This window comes from Arthrobotrys flagrans (genome assembly GCF_004000055.1).
Source record: "Arthrobotrys flagrans strain CBS H-5679 chromosome Unknown unitig_0, whole genome shotgun sequence".
Classification (NCBI taxonomy): Eukaryota; Fungi; Ascomycota; class Orbiliomycetes; order Orbiliales; family Orbiliaceae; genus Arthrobotrys; species Arthrobotrys flagrans.
The window spans coordinates 6188615-6208088 of record NW_027137550.1 but is presented as its reverse complement, the minus strand read 5'-3'; the positions used below and the strand labels follow the sequence as shown (position 1 = coordinate 6208088).

Sequence of the window (19474 nt, the reverse complement as noted above, 5' to 3'; positions counted from 1 at the left end):
TAAGCCCTCATCTCAACCTCTCCAGCTCTCTTTGTTTTTCAAAAGAACTCACATTTTAGTATTCTCCTAGATACCTGCTTTTTTTTTTTTTTTCCCTGCATCTCTACGCGATTTCCTTACTCCACATACAGCACCGTCTACCATCATGGCTGAAGAAGATCACAAGCACAAGAAGGTCAATTTGACGTATGTATACCTCCTGGAATCATCATTCCAGCTTAAAGATCCATCGAACCAAAGTATCTAACCGCGTTTTTTGGCTCTTCGAATAGTGATCCTTCCGGTGGTGAGAAGAAAGAGGTATGACGACGACATCCCACCTTTTATCGATAAAGCAGCCCTCGTCCTGCTATTCCCGGTCAACACCTCGTATGCTGACGTATTCCCCTGCTATCCATCAGGTCGACGCGACCGCTACCGCCATCTTGAAGAAAAAGAAGAAGCCAAACAGCTTAATGTGAGTATCCCATCTTCTTTTACAAACTTCCGATCCTATTTCCGGACGAACGGGGAAAAAGACTAACATTTATCTAACAGCGTCACCGACGCCTCTAACGATGACAACTCCGTTATCGCCCTCTCCAACAATACTATGGAGACCCTCCAGCTCTTCCGTGGAGACACAGTCCTCGTCAAGGGAAAGAAGCGACGGGATACCGTTATGATTGTTCTTGCGGACGATGATTTGGAAGATGGTAGTGCGAGAATCAACCGTGTGGTTCGAAACAACCTACGGGTGAGACTGGGTGATATCATTACCGTTCATCCTTGCCCGGATATCAAATACGTATGTCTACCTCGAATGCAAACTATATTCGGATGCAAGGGGATTCTAATAGCTTTCTTTTTTTTATTTTAATTTTTTTTACAGGCCAAACGGATTGCCGTTTTACCCCTTGCCGACACCATCGAGGGTCTCACGGGCTCCCTCTTTGACGTTTACCTCAAGCCATATTTCCTTGAGAACTACCGACCGGTCCGACAAGGTGACTTGTTTACCGTCCGTGGTGGTATGAGACAGGTGGAATTCAAGGTTGTGGAGGTCGACCCACCAGAATATGGTATCGTGGCCCAGGACACTGTCATACACTGCGAGGGCGAGCCTCTGAACCGCGAAGACGAAGAGGGCAACCTCAACGATGTTGGTTACGATGATATCGGTGGCTGCAGACAGCAGATGGCCAAGAGTATGTTTTCCCGGTCCCTCTGTATGATCTTTTAGCGTAATATTCTAACGCGAAACTCAAGTCCGTGAATTGGTTGAATTGCCACTTCGCCACCCACAGCTCTTCAAGAGCATAGGTATCAAGCCTCCAAGGGGTATCCTGATGTACGGACCTCCCGGTACGGGTAAAACGTTGATGGCCCGTGCTGTCGCCAACGAAACCGGTGCCTTCTTCTTCTTGATCAACGGTCCCGAAATCATGTCCAAGATGGCCGGTGAATCCGAGTCCAATCTCCGAAAAGCCTTCGAGGAAGCCGAGAAGAACTCGCCGGCCATCATCTTCATTGATGAAATCGACTCGATTGCACCAAAGCGTGAGAAGACCAACGGTGAAGTCGAAAGGCGTGTCGTTTCTCAGCTTTTGACTCTCATGGATGGAATGAAATCCCGAAGCAACGTCGTCGTCATGGCTGCCACCAACCGACCCAACTCCATCGATCCCGCTCTCAGACGTTTCGGACGTTTCGATCGTGAGGTCGATATCGGTATCCCAGACCCAACCGGCCGTTTGGAGATTCTCCAGATTCACACCAAGAACATGAAGCTTGCCGATGATGTTGATCTTGAATCCATTGCCGCTGAAACCCACGGCTATGTCGGTTCTGATATCGCCTCGCTTTGCTCCGAAGCTGCCATGCAACAAATTCGTGAGAAGATGGATCTTATCGATCTCGATGAGGATACTATCGACGCTGAAGTTTTGGACTCCCTCGGAGTCACCATGGAGAACTTCAGATTCGCCCTCGGAGTCAGCAACCCATCCGCTCTTCGTGAAGTTGCCGTCGTTGAGGTTCCGAACGTCAAGTGGGACGACATTGGTGGTTTGGACGGCGTCAAGCGCGAACTCATCGAGTCCGTTCAGTATCCAGTCGAGCATCCCGAGAAGTTCCTCAAGTTCGGCATGTCCCCATCGCGTGGTGTCTTGTTCTACGGACCCCCCGGTACCGGTAAAACAATGTTGGCCAAGGCCGTCGCCAACGAATGTGCTGCCAATTTCATCTCCGTCAAGGGACCGGAACTTCTCAGCATGTGGTTCGGTGAGTCCGAATCGAACATTCGAGACATCTTTGACAAGGCTCGTGCTGCCGCTCCTTGCGTCGTCTTCTTGGACGAGTTGGATTCCATTGCCAAGTCCCGCGGTGGCAGCGTTGGAGATGCCGGCGGTGCCAGCGACAGAGTCGTCAACATGCTTTTGACCGAGCTCGACGGAATGGGTGAGTTTCCCTCCAGATAAATTTGATTTTATAGAATTATTCACTAATAGCAATCTAAAAATATAGGTGTCAAGAAGAATGTCTTCGTTATCGGAGCAACCAATCGACCGGAACAGCTTGACGCTGCTCTTTGCAGACCCGGTCGTCTTGATACTTTGGTCTACGTTCCTCTTCCGGACCTGGAATCCCGTCTCTCGATTCTCAAGGCGCAGCTCCGAAACACCCCCGTTGCCGACGATATCGACTTGGCCTACATCGCCAGCAAGACCCACGGATTCTCCGGTGCCGATCTTGGATTTGTCACACAACGTGCTGTCAAGCTCGCCATCAAGGAGTCCATCGCTGTCGAAATCGAACGCAGCAGGAACAAGGGTGATGATACCGAGATGGCTGACGAGGCCGAATACGAAGATCCAGTTCCTCAGCTCACCAAGAAGCACTTCGAGGAGGCCATGTCTGCTGCCCGTCGTTCCGTTTCGGACGTTGAGATCCGAAGGTACGAGGCTTTCGCCCAGCAGATGAAGCAGGCCGGTGGCATGAACGTCTTCAGATTCCCATCGGCAGCCGAAGCCGGTGCCACCTCGACCGACGGTGGTGCTTTCGGAGATGCTGGTGAGGATACCAGTCTATACGAATAAATCGGGGAGATGATAAATCGTTATGTCTTCCGGTCTCCTTTTTTAGTTGTTTTCCTACATTACGGCTTCCTTTGTTTTTCTTTACTCACGTGGTCGCAAAAGAGGTTTTCTGTTCTTTGTTCTGCTCTTTGAAAGCAGGCTGTTCTCTCGGTCGTCGTATAGTCGGACGGTCCATACATAACTCATATTCAAATGTATTCCTCTACCTTCATGTCATCACCGAAACCCCTACCATCATCCCTGTTACACCTTTTTTGTAAACAGAATTAAGAGAATGGAAAGAGACAATTGAATGAAAACTTCATCGGTGAGATAATTTAATGGTGGGGTAGTAAAAGCTTGTGGGTAGGAAAAGGTTTATGGGATAATCCACTCGCTCCTGATGTCTGACGCGAACGAACCAAAACGGCAATAAATTCCGTGCTACGGCACCTCCACAGTATCATTTATCAAAATTATGTTATAGGTATTTTCGGGGGTTCTTTTGAGTATCTGGAACATCGCGAAAGTTTCGATGTCATTCTTTTCATCTTCCCAAGTTGAGATCTGGAGCTCATGGTGAGCCATAAGCTGTATTTTAGGCTCACTCGCCAAAGTTGATCAGCCACGACACCGCGATGCCACCACAGCCATCATCAAAACGTCCGTTGGCATCAGACGCCGCCACAAGCTGCTCGTCACCGCAATCCCTGTCGGACACCATAACGTGGGCATACTCGCTCCGCGACTTCCTACCCGCCTTCGCGGATCGCCAAACAGCGATCCTCAATTCCGCCGGGGATGTGACGTTTTCGACCCCTCACGAAACGGCGATAACCACTTTTACCGCATTATTTTCTATCGCCGCGGCCGCGAGGGGGAGGCCTGGGATTCCGCCCGAGAAGTACGGGAAGGATGGGATCGGGAGGAGAAAAGGGGGGTTGGGGGAGATATTGAGGGAGGGGGAAGGGGAGAGTGTCACCCTTACTTCTGGTGATGACGGCGGGGGGGAGGGAGGGAAGAAGATTGTTAAATGTTACGACGAAGGGTTTACGCATGTGAAAAGGATATACAATCACGTTGTTACCAAGACCGGGGAGCAGATGGATAGATTGTTAGATGAGGTTTTGAAGAGTGGCGGGGAAGGGTATGTTGCGGGGTGTGCGAGTGCGGATTTTAGGGTCGAGTTGGAGGCTGAGGAGGATGTTTGTGATGAGGGGGTGGTCAGTGTGCCGGTTAGAGCGCCGAAGAGGGAGAGCATTGTGAGGAAGGAGAGGAGGGGGAAGGGGGTGGTGAAGAAGGAGGGGAAGGAGGTGGTGGCTGATGAGGCCACAGAGACACCATCACGACCGGAAGCACCGAGTTCTAAGGCTTCGACATCCTCATTATACGCAGAAATACACCTCCACCGCTTCATCGCCGTATCCTCCATCCCGTACTACAAATACCTCGACCTAACATCCTCCTCCCGTCTCCGCTTCTCCGATACATCCTCGAACTCCTCCACCCTCCCCTACCCGACGGTGACCTTCTACGCCCTCCGCGTGATCCAACGCTGGCTTTACAACCCCCTGAGGATCGGAGAAGTCCTCGAAGAATTCGAACCGAACGCTCATCTCCATTTACTCTCAAACTGTAAACGCCAAGACCGTAACGGGTACCCCCCACCGCTTGCAACCGCAAAGGGAATAATTGAAGTCGCCAGGGCGGCGGATTATTTAGGAATAACAGAGTTATCGGAATGGAGTGGGAAGATACTCAGGAAGATGTGTCATGGGTTGCATAGATGCAGCGGAGCGAGTTGTAGAACCATGGTTCCCTATATTCTCGATGAGATTTATAGGAGCGGAGGGATGGGGCTGGATGAACGGTTGACCGCGGATATCAAGGAAGTTTTGGCGATGAACGTGGAGAGTATGTGGAAGAGACCGGTGGTCATGTTGCACGACGGGTGTTTGAAGGAATTGGTGGAGGCGTTTAAGGGGTTACACGCTGGGTGCGGGGTTCCTCCCAACGGAGGGGCCATCAATAAAGTACCGAAGAAGAAAGGGAATAATAGTAATGGAGGAGAAGAGGATATCATAACGAGACCGTTGCATTGGTGGCATTTATATCTGGAGTTGAACAGAGTACGGGTTTCGGTCATGATGTCGGCATCGGGGAATACGAATCGATGGATGGAAAAATTGTTAGGGCCGACGATGGAACATTGCGTTCACGAGATCGCTAGGGGGTTTGACGACCCCCGACTTGCGGCGGATTTGGCGAGTAAAATGGAAGATGGGAGTTTTCAGAAGGATGTGGTGGGGGAGATGTTGATGATGGTCAGTATGAGTAGCATCTTCGGGGGTAATGGTACGGAAGTTGGGATTCGGTTCGAAAAGGCACCGCTGAACAGACGGACCGTCAAGGCTGTTTTCGAGGGGATCGTGAACCTGAGGAAGTTTACATGGGAGGGGAGGGATCATGATGAGTGGGGCAAAGCGGAGAAGAAGGTTTTGGAGTTTCTGGGGAGGGAGTGGATGACCATCGTCGTCGGGGGGGAAGGGAAGGATGGGAAGAGCGGGTTCGCCGGGTGGAGACCTGCGATGTTGACGGTTTTGAGTAGGAAGTTGAGGGTTTCCGTGGATGATTTGTTGGGGAAGGGGGCGAGGAAAGGGATGACGATGCAGTCCGCCGGAAGGTCGAGGGGGAGAATGGTTAAGGATAGTTTTGGGAACGACGTTATGGTCGATAGCAGGGAGCTCAGGAGGACCGAGGTCGAGGGGGGTACCGGTGGACCTTCTTCTTCTTCTCCTTCGAGGGCTTTGAGGCCTGAAGCTGAGGCTTTTGTGCCTACCGGCGGATAAATTATATACGGTGGTGTTCGGGCGCCTCATTTTTGTATAACAGGTAAAATGATAAGTTTGATATGATATACTCTATCTACACTATTACCTATTCGCTGCATACTAATATGAATAGAAATCATCAATATCGAGCTGAAAGAGAGGAATGTTGCATTTTCCGCGTTGCGATTTTCTTGTGCGACACGAAAGTCAGCCCGTTTGGGAATCCTCCCCCTGCACTCTTCCTTCGCAACCCTTCGGCCTTTGACCCTCAACCCTCGACTCTCAGCCTTAACCTCCATACCCACGACAACACCACCCTCCCTCCTCTCCCCCCGGTTACCGAGTAAAACGAATGACCGGCGACGTGTCAACCTCCGCATCAACACGGCCGCTCGACGAGCCGACGCCATTCCACAAAGCCGCCCGCGATGGCACCGGTAACCCACAATTGCTGCTCGAGAAGCTGCCGGCCATGCTTCATGGTGTCGTACGTCCTTCCCCCCCCCGATAAACCCCCCAACATCGAATACATAACTGACCAATAAAACAGATGATACAATGCGCAGATGGTACCAAAAGCCCTCTCCGCGAATACCCATTGATGAAAGAATAGAGAGACACTGACGGGCAAGGCATATCGGAACAAACCACAGTCTTCAAACACCCGGCGAGGTCGCACCCTCGGGCGATACTGCACACGAATGCGCAGATGAAAGCTACCATCCCCGCGACGGTGGATAGGTTTCAACAGGCGTTGGATATGTTGGAGATTGAAATTGTACTTCCCCCTTGTGTCCATACGGTAGGGTTTGTTTTAACCGGGAATGTAAAATATAGTTGAAAGCAAAAGCCGTCCTCCACCGCGATCTCACAAAATTCTACACCGCTGCAGAACTGGCCCGCCAAAAGGAACTGGAAGAGGAAGAAAGAAAAGCAGCGTTGGAAAGGGAAGCGGAAGCCGAACGACTCCGAATACAAAAACAATCCGAGGAAGCGGAAAAACAAGCTGCTGCCGAAGCTGCCGAAGCCGCCGCGAATGCTGCCGCCGCCGCAAATGCTACTGCTGCTGCTGCGGCTGTACCTGCTATATCCACCGATCTGGAAATGACACTTGATGATAACGAACCACCGCCGTCCGCTCAACCTCCCGTGGAAAGTAAGGATACGGATATGGACCGGTTATTCGAAGATATGCAGGATGTTGAATCCTTTAAAGTCGAGGAAGACGCAACAACAACAGCGAACGCACAATCATCCCACCACCCACTCGAAATGAATATCCCCCTCGTAGCGGCAAGTAACTCCAACGTCGTCTCCCTAGGCGACGACGGTAACGACAAAAATGCCACCGCCAAACCCGACGGGAAGATTAAACCCGAATCGTCGCCAAATCTAGCAGCTGCAGCGGCGGCAGCGGCGGTAGCAGCAACATTCGAAGATCCCATCGTACTGGATTCACCGTTATTACCCCCCGCGGAAGGGGAAGAAGGAGAACCTCAATCGGCGGTGGATCTGTTCGGTGACGATCCGTTAAATCCCGTTGGTGAAGCGGGTAAAGACGGTAGCGGTGGAGGCGTAGCGGGTGGGAATATGTCGATCGAAGAACAGATTGACATAGACTTTTTGTTCGCGGGGCCTGGTAATGCTACCAATCCTACGGATGGAAGTGCCACCGCCGCTGCCGCCGCTGCCGGTAATACCGGCGGTGCGCATGAAACTTCCGTGGATGATTTGTTCGGAGATCTGGAAGTCGATGGGTCTGGCGATGCGGGTAAGCTCGATATGATGAATTTGGATATGATTCCCGGTTTGGAAAAGGAAGCTGGGAAGGGGGTTGACGATCCGAAGAAGGCCGGGACCGGTCAGGGTCAGCCTGATATCGATCTCACCCAAGCCCTAGGAGCGGGTTCCTTTGACGACCTTTTGGCCAGTTTCGATCTCGGACAGTTGGGGAACGATGAGACCAGCTTGTTCGACGATGCGTTTAATATTTATGATAATTAATCAGGGGAGGCTATGCAGCGTGCGTTGGTTGGCGGGTTTGGATCGTGTACTTTTCAATTCTACGCATACAGGGAGCTAGCCGTGTGGATGACATCTACAGTTCACAGTCACCGATATAATTAATCATGACACGGCAATTTAATGTAATACATACTCAACGATCGTCTTCCATTTGCACGTGCACGTCTCTCTACGTAGTTAGCCCCGAGGGTATACGACAACTTTTCTTCTGAGCACAAAAAAGGACAAACAAAAGATCAAAACGCCATGGAAGAAATGCGATGTGAGATCGATGGCCCAAATGAAAGAAAATGTACAGAGAAAAAGCAAAAGGTATAGACTGGTTTTCGAGGTACGTCGGCTTTTTGTATTCCCCAGCGATCAGAAACATGAGAATCGACGCTTGTCAGGTACAGACGGAGGAAGAGAAAGAAGGGTACGAGGCCACGATATCACCAGTGATGACCATCCGGTGGACGCGTGTATCAGGGAGACAAAGGGAACACATGGGTAAAAGTTATGTATCCATAAAGCAAGACAAAAAAAATTAAAGACAACGTAGCCTCGTTACCACCATTATGAGCAGTCACATTATTCGTAAAAGATCCACCCGTCAGAGACTCATTCGTCGTCCATTATCGTCAGAGAAAAAAAAAAAAAAAAAAGGAACGAGCGTGATCGATCGGTCAGTCATAAGAGCTAACGCGAAATGATCCCAAGCTCATCATCAATGGGCCAGCGAACCCATTCCCCAGGGTCAGGGGCGACATCATCCTTCATCAAGAATCGAACATTTTTCGGTCCATCGTTAACAGCTCCGTTGGGGATATCGTTGGACCGATCCAGTGGCTCGAAATCATCAGGTGGGGAATCGTCGTCTTTGTCGTCGTCAACGTGCTACGATGCGCCGACGGTGCCCTCTCGCTCAGCCAAAAGTCGGAAAACACTAGGGATACCGAAGGGTGGGGTGAACCCGGTCTCGGTGATCACGGCGGTGATGTACTTGGGGAGCGTGAGATCGTAAAGAAGGTTGACGATGTGCAAGTTCGGAATCTCAGCGTGGTTCTGGAGAGGACTGTCGTCACCGATGAGTGCTTCGGTAGGGCCTATTCGACGCGACGTTAGCATGTCAACAACGAAAAGGAAAAGGATGGAACGTACCGAGCTCGTTGGTAGTGATGCTGTCCATGACAATCTTATCAGACAACTTGAGACCCTCGCAACAGATCATGACGGGCTTCTGATACTCGGCGGCTGTCATCGCGACCGCGGAAGTCCCAGCCCTGGAGTAGCAGGCGCCGTTGGCGTAGACAGCATGGGCACCGAGGAAGACCTTGTTGACCGTTTTCATGACGTGGTCAAGAGCGTGCAAAGTAGTGTATTTGACCTGAATCCCAGCCCTGGTGAGATCTCTGGCCATGCCTCTACCCTCAAAGTAAGGTCGTGAATCGATGACAATAACCGAGAACTGCTTGCCATCGTTGAGAGCTCGAAGGAGAACGCGTTGAACGACGGTAGACTTTGCGTAGGTCAGGATGACGTCGCCGTTGGCAATTTTGTCGGCAGCAACGTTAGCAATGACGTCCTGGGCGACGATGATACGTTCTTTCATGTAAGTGTCGATGGAGGCGGTGAGATCCCTCTTTGCTTCCTCGTCGGGGATTTCAGGCGGAACACGCGAAGCAATGGTCTTGAGCCATCGGATGGCATTTCCCTGAGAGACGGATAGCTTTCGGCCAACGGCAATCTGTGAAATCTGCAGATTGAGGTGCTGCGTGAGGTTACGCGCAAGAGCAACGCCTTCCGGGGTGCAGTAGTCATTGATGACCTGTAAAAGAGAAGTTAGCATCCATCCGGATATATCCAGACGAAAGCGGGGAGGGACCTTACCTCCTTGAAGACCAAAAGCATGTAGAGACATCGAGCCGTAGATCCGATGATCTCGAAGTTGCGGAGCTTCATCGACAAGCGAACAACGGATGGATGGACGTCTCTGTTAATGGTCGCCAAATCGATAGGCGGCTTGTTCTCCTTCAAGTGTTCGAAGAACGGAATTCGCTTGTTCTCGGGCTCCGCGACGGTCTTCGCATCGCCATCGGTGGGAGGAGCCGCTTGTTGCTGCTTGCCCTTCTGTCCCTGTTGTGTCGGTTTGGAGGTTCCCGGTGAGGCCGAAGCCTGGCCTTGCTTGGTTGGCGTGCCACCCGAAGCTGCCGGTGCATCGGGAACATCACCACGTTGAAGTTTTTCAGCAGCACGACGAGCTTGCTTCTCTGCTTTCTTTGCTTCCTTCAATTCCTTGCCGGTAAGTTTCTTCTCACCTGGAGCGGAAGCCTGAGCGCCGGCGGCCTTGGTGCTGTCAGGTAAGGTACTCATGTCTGGATTGATGAGAGGCGGTGCGAACGGTTTGAGAATAGATGCCTTTGGTTGACGGAGTCGATGGTTCTCCGATAGAACGGGGGTGGAGCGGGGGTAGGGAAAGGTGCTGATCTGAAGGGAACCGGGGCCCGGGAGGTCCTGGTCGTCTTCCTGCTGAAGGCACCAACCGGCGATTTCCTCGCAACGAGCCAGATCCGCTGCTTCGTCGACGACGTCAGGTGGGGTTGGTGTGAAGCCGGAATCGTTATCGGAGTCGTTTTCGTGTTCCGAAGCCGAAGGAGTCGGGAGCTGGGTGATTGTTTTGTTCGCGTCCTTGTCCTGCTTCTTCTGCTCTGGCTTCTTCGAGGTTGGTGCGGATGGATGAATCCCAAACAACAACGCAGTCGATGACCCTTCCTTCTCTCGTTGCTCCGGTCGTTCTAGCAACGGTTTCTCCTCTCTGTCTTTATCGATAACGACGGCGCCCGATTGCACGATGACCGAAGTCGCTGTATCTCGAGGCAAGCGAAAGGAGGACTCGCCAGCCGCCTGTGGCACAATGGCAGGCAGCACCGGGTCTTCGTCAACTCGTCTTTCTACTTCCTCTTCCTCTCCTTCTTTTTCTCGCCCGTGCTCGTAGACGACCGTTGCTTCGGGGAGGTGGTCGGCCACTCGCTCTCTTATCCGGTCGTAATTGCCGGGACCTACGACCTCGAAGAACCGTCGGTTGATCGGTTCTTCTTTCTCCTCCTCCTCCTCTCCTTCTTCCCTCTCGTCAACCTCTCTTTCGTTTTCTTCTTCTACCTCCTCCTCTGCCGAGGCAGCAGCGGGGACGACGGGAGCGGACGCCCTCGGCGGGGTCACCGAAAGCTTTCGGATGACCTGCTTCGGAATCGAAGCGGTCGACTTGCTCTTCCGAAGTTTTGTGACTTCCCTCGGTGGGAAGTCACACGAGCGTGGTGACGACGGCTGCGGCGGGGGCGGCGATTCGATAACGACAGGACCCGTCAATGGGTCCGTCGAACGGGCGGAGGATGCTGACGATGATGAGGATGGGCGGGATGGTGGTGATGATGATGCGGGCCGAACGAAAATCCAACGTCGAGTCAGCCTGACCTCGACGCTTTGGTGGGGAGGGGTGTTGTTTGTGGGTTTTTTCTTTCGGCGCCAAGACCTGGCGGGGACGCAGCCGCCAAGGCGCTTGGTCACCCACCGACCGAAGCGCATTTCGATGCTTGTTAGCTGATAAGAAAAAAAAATTGGCGGTGGTGGTGTGGTGAAGATGGAGATGGAGATGGCGATGAGAAAAAGAAGAGAAGAAAGGGAGAAGAGAGTAAAAAATGAGGTTGTGGCTAGTGCTCTCTTCGCTGTGATGAGTCTCAGCACCGCAGCACGGCTGCTTCAGCACAATAATAACATCCAGCACAGCATTGAATTGTAAATATCCACTCTCCGCCGGCCGCCACAGCGCACCGTAAATTAATTCCAACTGCCTGCTTTATCGGAAACCAGAAGATAGATATAAACAAGCAAGTAAACAGGAAGTTATATGTACTGCGCAAGCAAGCCAAGAGAGCAAGTAAACACCACCCCTTTCGACGGTTGGAAGCAAACAAGATCGTGTGCCGCGCAGCGCAGTCACAGTGGCAGTACAGGTACAGACGGTCTACAGAACAACCCCGAAGGAACTCACCTGTTTCGCAGCGAGGAGGTGCAGGTACCCAAGCTCGGTTACGAAGCAAAGGGGGTCTCCTCTATCTATCATAATAACTACCCTCTCAGGCAAAGTAACCAACAGATAGCGAAGCTATAATATACCATACCGAGGACAACAATCCTACGTGGACGGCCAAGGGTCTTATCGTTTTCTGCTATCCATCGTATCGTATATTCCCTGCCCGTCCCTGTTTACTCTGGTTTTTTTTCAACCGTGTAAAACTAATGCGCATGTAAGGGGACCGGGTCAGACCAACCAGACATAAAACGGCTCGCCTGCATCACACCGGATCGTAGTACACGCCCAGCAAAAGAAAATAGGAAAGAACAAAAAGAAGTTAGGGCGGGGTTTTTTTTTTTTGACATTATTTGTCCGTTCCGCGATGGCGTTTCAAAACATGTCACAAACACTTCGAAGCCAGCTGGCTGGTATCATATAGGTTGACACCTGTAGCACACTTTATCTGTACGTGCTTATATAAGTAGAGATAGATTGTTGGTAAGCGGTATCAAACAATTGATCAACAGCTGGGATGCAGCTCGGTACGGAATAGGCAGTCTTCGTGAACGGAACAAAAAACAAGCATATGTCAAAATCCACCGCTGGACAATAAAACCAAAGCCGTGCTGCAAAAAATCGTACTCGAAAACATCAAACGGAAAAGAAAGTAACGTGAAAGCGATCGATCCCGTGGCTCGAGAAAGAGGCGGAAAAAGCAAAAGGCTACGCACAATCGTGATCTCATCTCGTATGCTACCGAAAAAGGAAAAAAGGTCCATCCTCGTAAGAGACAAAATTCTAGAATGTCTCTTTCGCTTCAAAGACCTGGGGTAGATGCCTCGGAGGCATTCTACTCCCCAAGCGGCATCCCATCCACGGAGTGGCCCAGGCTCTTCCAATTATCAGCATACAGCTCCGCATACTTGATCCTCTCCTGCGCCCAATCCTGGTGCAGTCTGTACTTCCGTCAGCCGTGTTCATCCGTACGTTGAAAAGAGAGGAAGGGAAACATACCTCGACACATGATATTGACTTCCCTGAAAGTAAATCAATTCATCCCTCACGCACTCCTTGATCAACACCCCTCTCGCCCTCTGCCTCACGATGCTCTCCCGATCGGCCACAAGGCTCGCCTCCATCTTCTCGATCTCCCCATCCTTGACCTGTTCCTTGGGCTTCAACCTCGTCACCTTCAATTTTTCCTCCGTAGTCCTGATCCTCTTCTCGAGATACGGGATATTATCCCCCGCGTACTTATCCTTCCTCTCGAACAGCTCTCGCATGGACACGAGCGCATCCCGATGTCGCTTGAGATCCTCGAGAACGCCGATATCCCAGGCTTTGATCTCATCTTCCATGATACTCTGCGCCGTATTCAAATGCTTCGCGACGGCCACCAATCCATCGTTCAAGGGGGCTACCTCGGACGTATCCACCTTGTACGTCGCCTCGGTCGTATCCGTCAGACTTTCCAGCGCTTGCGAGAAACGGCGGTAGTCCGCCGCAACACCCTCATGTCTCTTCTCGATCCTCTCGAGAAGGTTGCACAGTCCGATGTACGTTTCCGAAGAGCGGCGGATTCCCGACCTCACGGTTTCAAACGTATGTTCCAGATCCGCGGGGAGGGAGTCTTCCAGGTGCGGCGGGAGTGGTTTGTCCGCGAATTCCTCTTGGACGGAAATCGTAGCCTGCTTGCGCCAGACCGCCAGTTCCTACCCGAAAACCCTGTTAGCGAGGTCCACCTGCCATCGATGATGGATTACTAACCGTCGGCACCGTCAAAAACATAACAACCAACGTCTCCTCCTTCAAAACCGGATGCCTAACGAGCGCGTTCGCAAACCTCGCCAGTCCCCTCCGTCTCCTCTCGATGAACGCCGTGTCGGCAGACAGATAATGTCCGTTGACCGCAAGCCTCTTCGGCGGCATGAGCGGTAACTGTCGGAACGGATACCGTTTCTGCAAACACTCGAGCAACCATACAAAGTCACTGTACCTCCGGACAACCCTGGATCCGCGCCGTGCGCTCGCGACTTGGTAGTTTCGATGTTGGAACATAAACATGCCTTCTTTGTCGGGGAGGACGGTGACCGTGATGTTTTCCTCCACCCGGTTGCCTCCGCCGGATGCGGCACCTCTGATGCTTCCGAAGGTCGGGCGGAGGCTGCTACCGGCGACGGACCCGTTGTCGGTCGGATCGCCGAACCCTTGCTGCCCTCCGAATCCAGGTGGTGCCCCGAAGCCGCCGGGCTGGGTTTGAGGCGGTGGGCCCCAGGCGTTCGTCATCGTGGGTTGTCGCGGTAATCGTAAAGAAGCTTGCAGGTCGTCCGCTTCGGTCATCGCAGGGGTGTACGATGGTCTGGAAGGTGACAAGGATGGTGCCTCGAGGGACCCGACGTCCGGTGCGTCCGGGTAGGTAGCAGGAGCGGCGGTTGCGCCGTTGGTCTTGCTCGCGGGACCATGGTTGTGGCCTTCGTGAAGCTCGGGGCTTCCCCAGGGGTCCTCCTGGCTCGGAGCGCTGTGGGACATGACAGGCGGACTCGGGGGAGTCTGGATGGGTCGGTCTTGAACGGACGGTGAGGGTCGTCCGGGTGGTTGTTCGAGAGGAGGAGGAACAGGCTTGGTCGGTGCTATCGTGGGGATCGGTAGATCTAGAGCAGGACACCCGGACGGCTCATATTAGCATTTCAACATTCCCGAGCCACCTCCAAGCTTCCCTTCCCTCCCGTTTTATCCAAATAAAAATAACCAAAAGAGGTAGAAGAAAACGAAGTGAGAAAAGAAGGCAAGAACGAACTCCTCTTCCGATCGTCCACAGCATCGAATCCCAAGTACTCATCCCCATCTTCGGCCAACGCCACGAGTGCCAGGAACACATTGAATGCCTCCCGGTTGATCACAGTCCCATCGTCCCTGTTCCTCCCAGCGATCAAATCCAAAATCCGATCCCAATCCGAAGTTTTGACCTGCGACTCCCCGAGCAAACGTTCCAGGGCACCGACGGTAACGGCGCCGGTGACGCTTAAGATCTCATCGAAGAGGTCGATGTATTCTTCGGGAATGGTAGCTCCTCTCATGACATTTCTGATCATTTCGGAGTTACTCCCGCTGCGTTTGGAACGAGGGGTAGGCATGCCCCAGGGACTACCGCCACCCAAACCATCATCGAAGAGGGAGGAGCGGGGGCCGTCGGTGGCGTTGTTGTTGCTTCCGGAAGCACGGCCGACATCGTCATCGTCGAAGAGGGAGCTGCGATTTCGGACCGGTGACGCGTCTGTGGGACTGGATCCAAAGAGCGCCATTATGATGATGCAGAAGCTGTTGAAATTTCTCCGGAGATATTTTTTTTTTTTTTTTTTTTTCCTTGAGGAGAAGGTGGGAAGCTGTTTTCGGAGCTTCGAAGGGAGTGGCGAGGGATGCGATGAGGAGGAGGAGGAATCGGTGGTGGTCGGGGTGGCCCGAGGTCGACTCCGCACAGCAACAGGCAAGCTCCCTCGCTTCGATGGTGAGAGATAGAAAGGTAGCACCACCGTACAACCGTTGGCTCGAAACAGCCAGCGATGTAAATGTGACGATACGATAGATCTTACGAATACAGAATCGGTGATACGGACAGAGAAAAGAAAGAATCGCAAACCTTTGGCCTTTGTTTCCGTCCCAAACTTCCAGATGGATGCGTATTCCGTTGTAACGTACGTGCGTATGTATGATGTGATGTATTATGAAGTATGTATCCAACGGACGCAGAAGCACAGCGACTACGACCGGGGGGAAAGACCCAGCGCCGAATTGCAAACGAACGCTCCCTCGGGACAAAGCAGAGTAAAGTATGGACGTACGAATATAAATATCAAGGGACGAGCGATCCAATGATTTTTTTGAGAGCGAGCAAGCGAGACTTTTAAGATAATAGCGCAAGCCAGCCGGGGAGAGATGGGACTTGACCAGGGGCCGTTGTCTGTCAGATAACTATTCCTCTCCGTACTGCGCGGTGGCTGGGACCAAACATCATGATACGATGGGACCGTGGTATTGGGTACCAACCAGGTACCTGTCGGGCCTTGGATCGAAAGGGACAGGCAAAGAAAGGTATCCCAGCATTAGTATCTACGGAAAATGCCCCGGATACCATTTCCATTTCTATTATAATCAAAGGCGCCATCAGAGCCCAAAAAGGTCGAGGTGGAGAATACAACAGCAACACAAGTACCGATTCTTGTTGTTTTGATCAGATCGAATCCCTCTCCGGAACCTTATGCGGAGCCGTGTATGACCATAAAATAAAGCTCCAGATCGTACGCACCTCCCCGTAAACATGGACACCTATTTTTACGTACATGCCGCCGCAAAAAGTATCATCGACCCTCCGTCCGCGTGCGTTGCCGCTCAAAGGATATATTCGATCGCAGAAACCCACTCGGCTCCAAACTCCACCCCGTGCCTCCTTCGGCTCCCGTACTTCCTCCACGCCGTATTCGGAATCCCGATATCGACAACGTGTAAATTCCACCCGGCTCCGACCGTCTGCAATGCAGCTCTGACGCCGGTCTTGGGTGCTCCCATGCAAACCACGAACTTCGCTTCGATGTAGAATTGCTCCGCGTCGTCTAACGTTGTGACCTCACCTGTTTCGCACGCAAACATGTCAGCCGAGTAATCCGATAAAAAGTAACATCGCAGGGTGGCTCACCGGTCGACCCGTCGATGCCGGACGGAACGTCGATGCTCATGATCTGAGCTTTGCTCGCGTTTGCAAACTTGACGAGCTCGAACAACGACGCTTGGTCCGGCAACCTCAGATCCTCAAACCCAACGTGCATTCCTAGCAACCCATCGATGATCAGCTCCGGCGGCGAATCCAACGACTGCAACTTGTACGACAGTTCGTCCCAATGCGCAAGTCTCCCTCCCGCGTTGCGAAAGATCTGGATCTGCCTTCGCAGGTGCTGCATCGTAAACCGGTTAGCAAATCACCATCACTGCTTTCGAAGGTCAAATGCACTCACATCGAGCAACTCCTCCTCTCTTTCCAGTCCCAGAACGCAAATCAAGACCCTGACGTGATGGTTCTTCAGATGCCTTCCCGCAGCGACCGCCCTGGCACCGCTCTTGTTGTTCCCTGCGAAAACGAGAACAACGGGTAACGAATTATGGTTCCCGCTATGCAATCGCTTCCCGAACGCTTGGATGGCAACCTGTGCGATCCCACGCCCCGCATTCTCCGACATCATATCGTCCGTCAATCCCAAGTCCACCTCCGCAATCCTCTCCACATCCAACATTTGCAAAGGCGAAACGACAGGACAGGGTCGTGACGATGTTTTGAGCCTAAGGATGGGTTTGGCCTTTGCATCGCTACTGTTGGCGAGCTGCTCGGCCCTTCCACCCCCCGACCCGATGCCGCTGGAGATGTTGGGCGATATTCTGCCGGATACGTTGACGCTGGCTTTTCGGAGGAGTTTTGACCCGTGCCTGGCGGGTCGTGTCATCCCCCTTCTCGAGCTGCGTCCGCTCCCCGGTTCTTCCTCGTCGTCCGAGGAACTGGATGCAAAATCCGGTCCCTTCTTCAAAAAGCTATTGTCGTTCCATGTCTCCCGGTCCGCCAAAGGTGCACCGTTCGCGTACGTTCCGAGCACGTTCTCCGAATTCTTGAAATTCTTGCGAATGGACGGGATATCCGTCGACCCTTGGGGACGTTTGTTGAAGGATACCAAGCGATCTTCGATTGCAGTCGTATCTTCCGTCTCGATCTGCGAGAAGACAGCCTTTTTGTCAAACCGTTCCAAGTTTCCCTGGAAATCAAACTCGGTGTCCTTGATACCGGTGACATCTTCCGTCGCCCAGCCGTCGCTGTTCTGGTACCTGTGACGACGAATGTAGGCACTGTTCTCACGCGTGCCGTGGTGACCCTCGCGGCCCCTTCGCAGGTTGGCGTTACCGCTGTTCCTGGGGTGCTGCGACGGTTGGTGTACGAAATTGCCAGTGTTGGGATCCCTCCTACCCCTCCTGGGTCGGTTGTCGAGAGGCCTTCTGGGTCGGTGCGGGGCTTGGCTGTCGTCGGTTTCTTCGAACGCACTCGAGTCGACGGCATCCCCTAGCTTGAGTTTCGAGAACGGTGACGTGAGAGCGGGTGTGGTGAAGGGAGGTCGCGTGACGGTTGTGGTGGTGATGTTATCGTTGTTGCTATTATCGTCCTTCCCGTGTGGTACAGAGGGGGGTTTCGAACCATTCGGGGGAGCGGCTTGAACTCCTTTGGATGGCGAAGCCGCCGGTAGCAACGGAGCGACCGGGAAAGATAGGCTGGGAGGTGGAGGTGGGAGTTGTCCTTTGAGAGGAGAAGGTTGCGGTTGAGGTTGAGATTGCGGGGTAGGTCCTCGAGGGCGGCCAACGGATACAATTGCCGGATCGTAGAACGGCTTCTTCGCTGGAAGTTGAGGTTGCGACCGAGGAGGGATGGATTGAGGCGGTGGGGGTGGAATGGAAGGTCGGATCGAAGGCATCTGAGGATGCATGGGAACCTGAGGCGGTGGGAAGCCATAGGAAGGTGTCCGGGGTTGGTTCACGCTCCCCGGTGGAGGAAACGGTGGCCGGTGAGATTGGGGTGGCGGAGGAGGGTAGGAAGGATAGTTTGTGGAATCGGTGGGTGCAAGAGCGGCAGCTGCCCGAGAAGCATCGCCGGGACCATCGTCGAGGACTTCGATTTCTCCGATACCTTTCCCATCGATTTGATAGAAAGGATAGGGGATTCCGGAGATCGTATCGAATGCTATCTCATCAATTAGCACTTGTTTTACTTTAAATATATGCAAGGTATAGATATACCGTTGGTGAGGGTGAGGCTTGAGCCTTCGAGGGTACCGACGGTCCCCTGGATGATAGGACCGGCCGTGAGGGTCACACGCACGGTGTAACCGAAGAAACTCATCGCAGATTGCAATCAGGACGGATGGATGCAGGTGTGCAGATTTATCGATGTCTGTACCGGATTGGATTCGGATGAGGTGTTTTTTGGTATCCGGAAGGGTCGCGATCGATTGATCGTGCAAGGGAGTTATTCGAGGTGAGTTCGTGTACACCCGCCAGGTGGTTAAACCGACATGCCGGGGTGAAGACGAGGAGGAGCGAGCAAAGGTGACCGGTCAGGTGCGAGGATTATAGTGGTGATTATTCCGATGATGGTGATGATGGTAAAGGGGAGAGAAATGAAGGGAGTCGGGTTTGAAGCTGAAGACAAGCTCAGCGCATCCATCCCTGCCCCACCATCAGAGCTGCCAATCCAGAGCGCTCTCCGGGCCCCGGGGGGGTTCTCGGGCAACCACGTGACCGCATGTTTGTATCGTCCCCGAACAAACACAAAAAATTCTGAGTCGCGACGAGAGCTCTTTCTCTGCTGCAGAAAATATTTTCTTCGAGAACCATACTATGCTGCTACTACTACTATCCTCTCTCTCTCTTCTTCCTTACCTTCATACCAAATTACTACTGTCGCCCATTCGATAATATCGTGCATC

General features: G+C 52.6%; 6 protein-coding genes across 7 annotated transcripts; 3 read left to right on the top strand and 3 right to left on the bottom strand.

Moving 5' to 3' along the window:
* Window positions 1-145: 145 nt before the first annotated feature.
* On the top strand, window positions 146-3077 carry DFL_004838 (uncharacterized protein; the record flags this gene model as incomplete). Its single annotated transcript, XM_067634001.1, has 7 exons — window positions 146-186; window positions 273-300; window positions 402-457; window positions 538-787; window positions 872-1187; window positions 1249-2439; window positions 2506-3077. 7 exons carry the CDS (start codon window positions 146-148, stop codon window positions 3075-3077), a joined length of 2454 nt encoding a protein of 817 aa, XP_067492114.1.
* A 617-nt stretch (window positions 3078-3694) lies between these two features.
* Window positions 3695-5905, top strand: DFL_004837 (uncharacterized protein; the record flags this gene model as incomplete). The annotated part of the gene is made up of 1 exon (XM_067634000.1): window positions 3695-5905. The coding sequence occupies one exon, from the start codon at window positions 3695-3697 to the stop codon at window positions 5903-5905; it is 2211 nt and encodes a 736-aa protein (XP_067492113.1).
* A 334-nt stretch (window positions 5906-6239) lies between these two features.
* Window positions 6240-7891, top strand: DFL_004836 (uncharacterized protein; the record flags this gene model as incomplete). Of its 2 annotated transcripts, none has more annotated exons than XM_067633999.1 (4): window positions 6240-6374; window positions 6438-6456; window positions 6541-6665; window positions 6725-7891. In XM_067633999.1, the coding sequence occupies 4 exons, from the start codon at window positions 6240-6242 to the stop codon at window positions 7889-7891; spliced, it is 1446 nt and encodes a 481-aa protein (XP_067492112.1). The 2 variants fall into 2 exon arrangements, with proteins under 2 accessions (XP_067492112.1, XP_067492111.1); XM_067633998.1 differs by having other exon boundaries at window positions 6520-6665.
* An 897-nt stretch (window positions 7892-8788) lies between these two features.
* On the bottom strand, window positions 8789-11473 carry DFL_004835 (uncharacterized protein; the record flags this gene model as incomplete). The annotated part of the gene is made up of 3 exons (XM_067633997.1): window positions 8789-8997; window positions 9053-9719; window positions 9782-11473. The coding sequence occupies 3 exons, from the start codon at window positions 11471-11473 to the stop codon at window positions 8789-8791; spliced, it is 2568 nt and encodes an 855-aa protein (XP_067492110.1).
* Window positions 11474-12813: 1340 nt separating this feature from the next.
* On the bottom strand, window positions 12814-15265 carry DFL_004834 (uncharacterized protein; the record flags this gene model as incomplete). The annotated part of the gene is made up of 4 exons (XM_067633996.1): window positions 12814-12919; window positions 12978-13675; window positions 13731-14614; window positions 14761-15265. The coding sequence occupies 4 exons, from the start codon at window positions 15263-15265 to the stop codon at window positions 12814-12816; spliced, it is 2193 nt and encodes a 730-aa protein (XP_067492109.1).
* A 1084-nt stretch (window positions 15266-16349) lies between these two features.
* DFL_004833 (uncharacterized protein) lies at window positions 16350-18888 on the bottom strand (the record flags this gene model as incomplete). Its single annotated transcript, XM_067633995.1, has 4 exons — window positions 16350-16588; window positions 16654-16909; window positions 16970-18729; window positions 18786-18888. 4 exons carry the CDS (start codon window positions 18886-18888, stop codon window positions 16350-16352), a joined length of 2358 nt encoding a protein of 785 aa, XP_067492108.1.
* Between the last annotated feature and the right edge of the window lie 586 nt (window positions 18889-19474).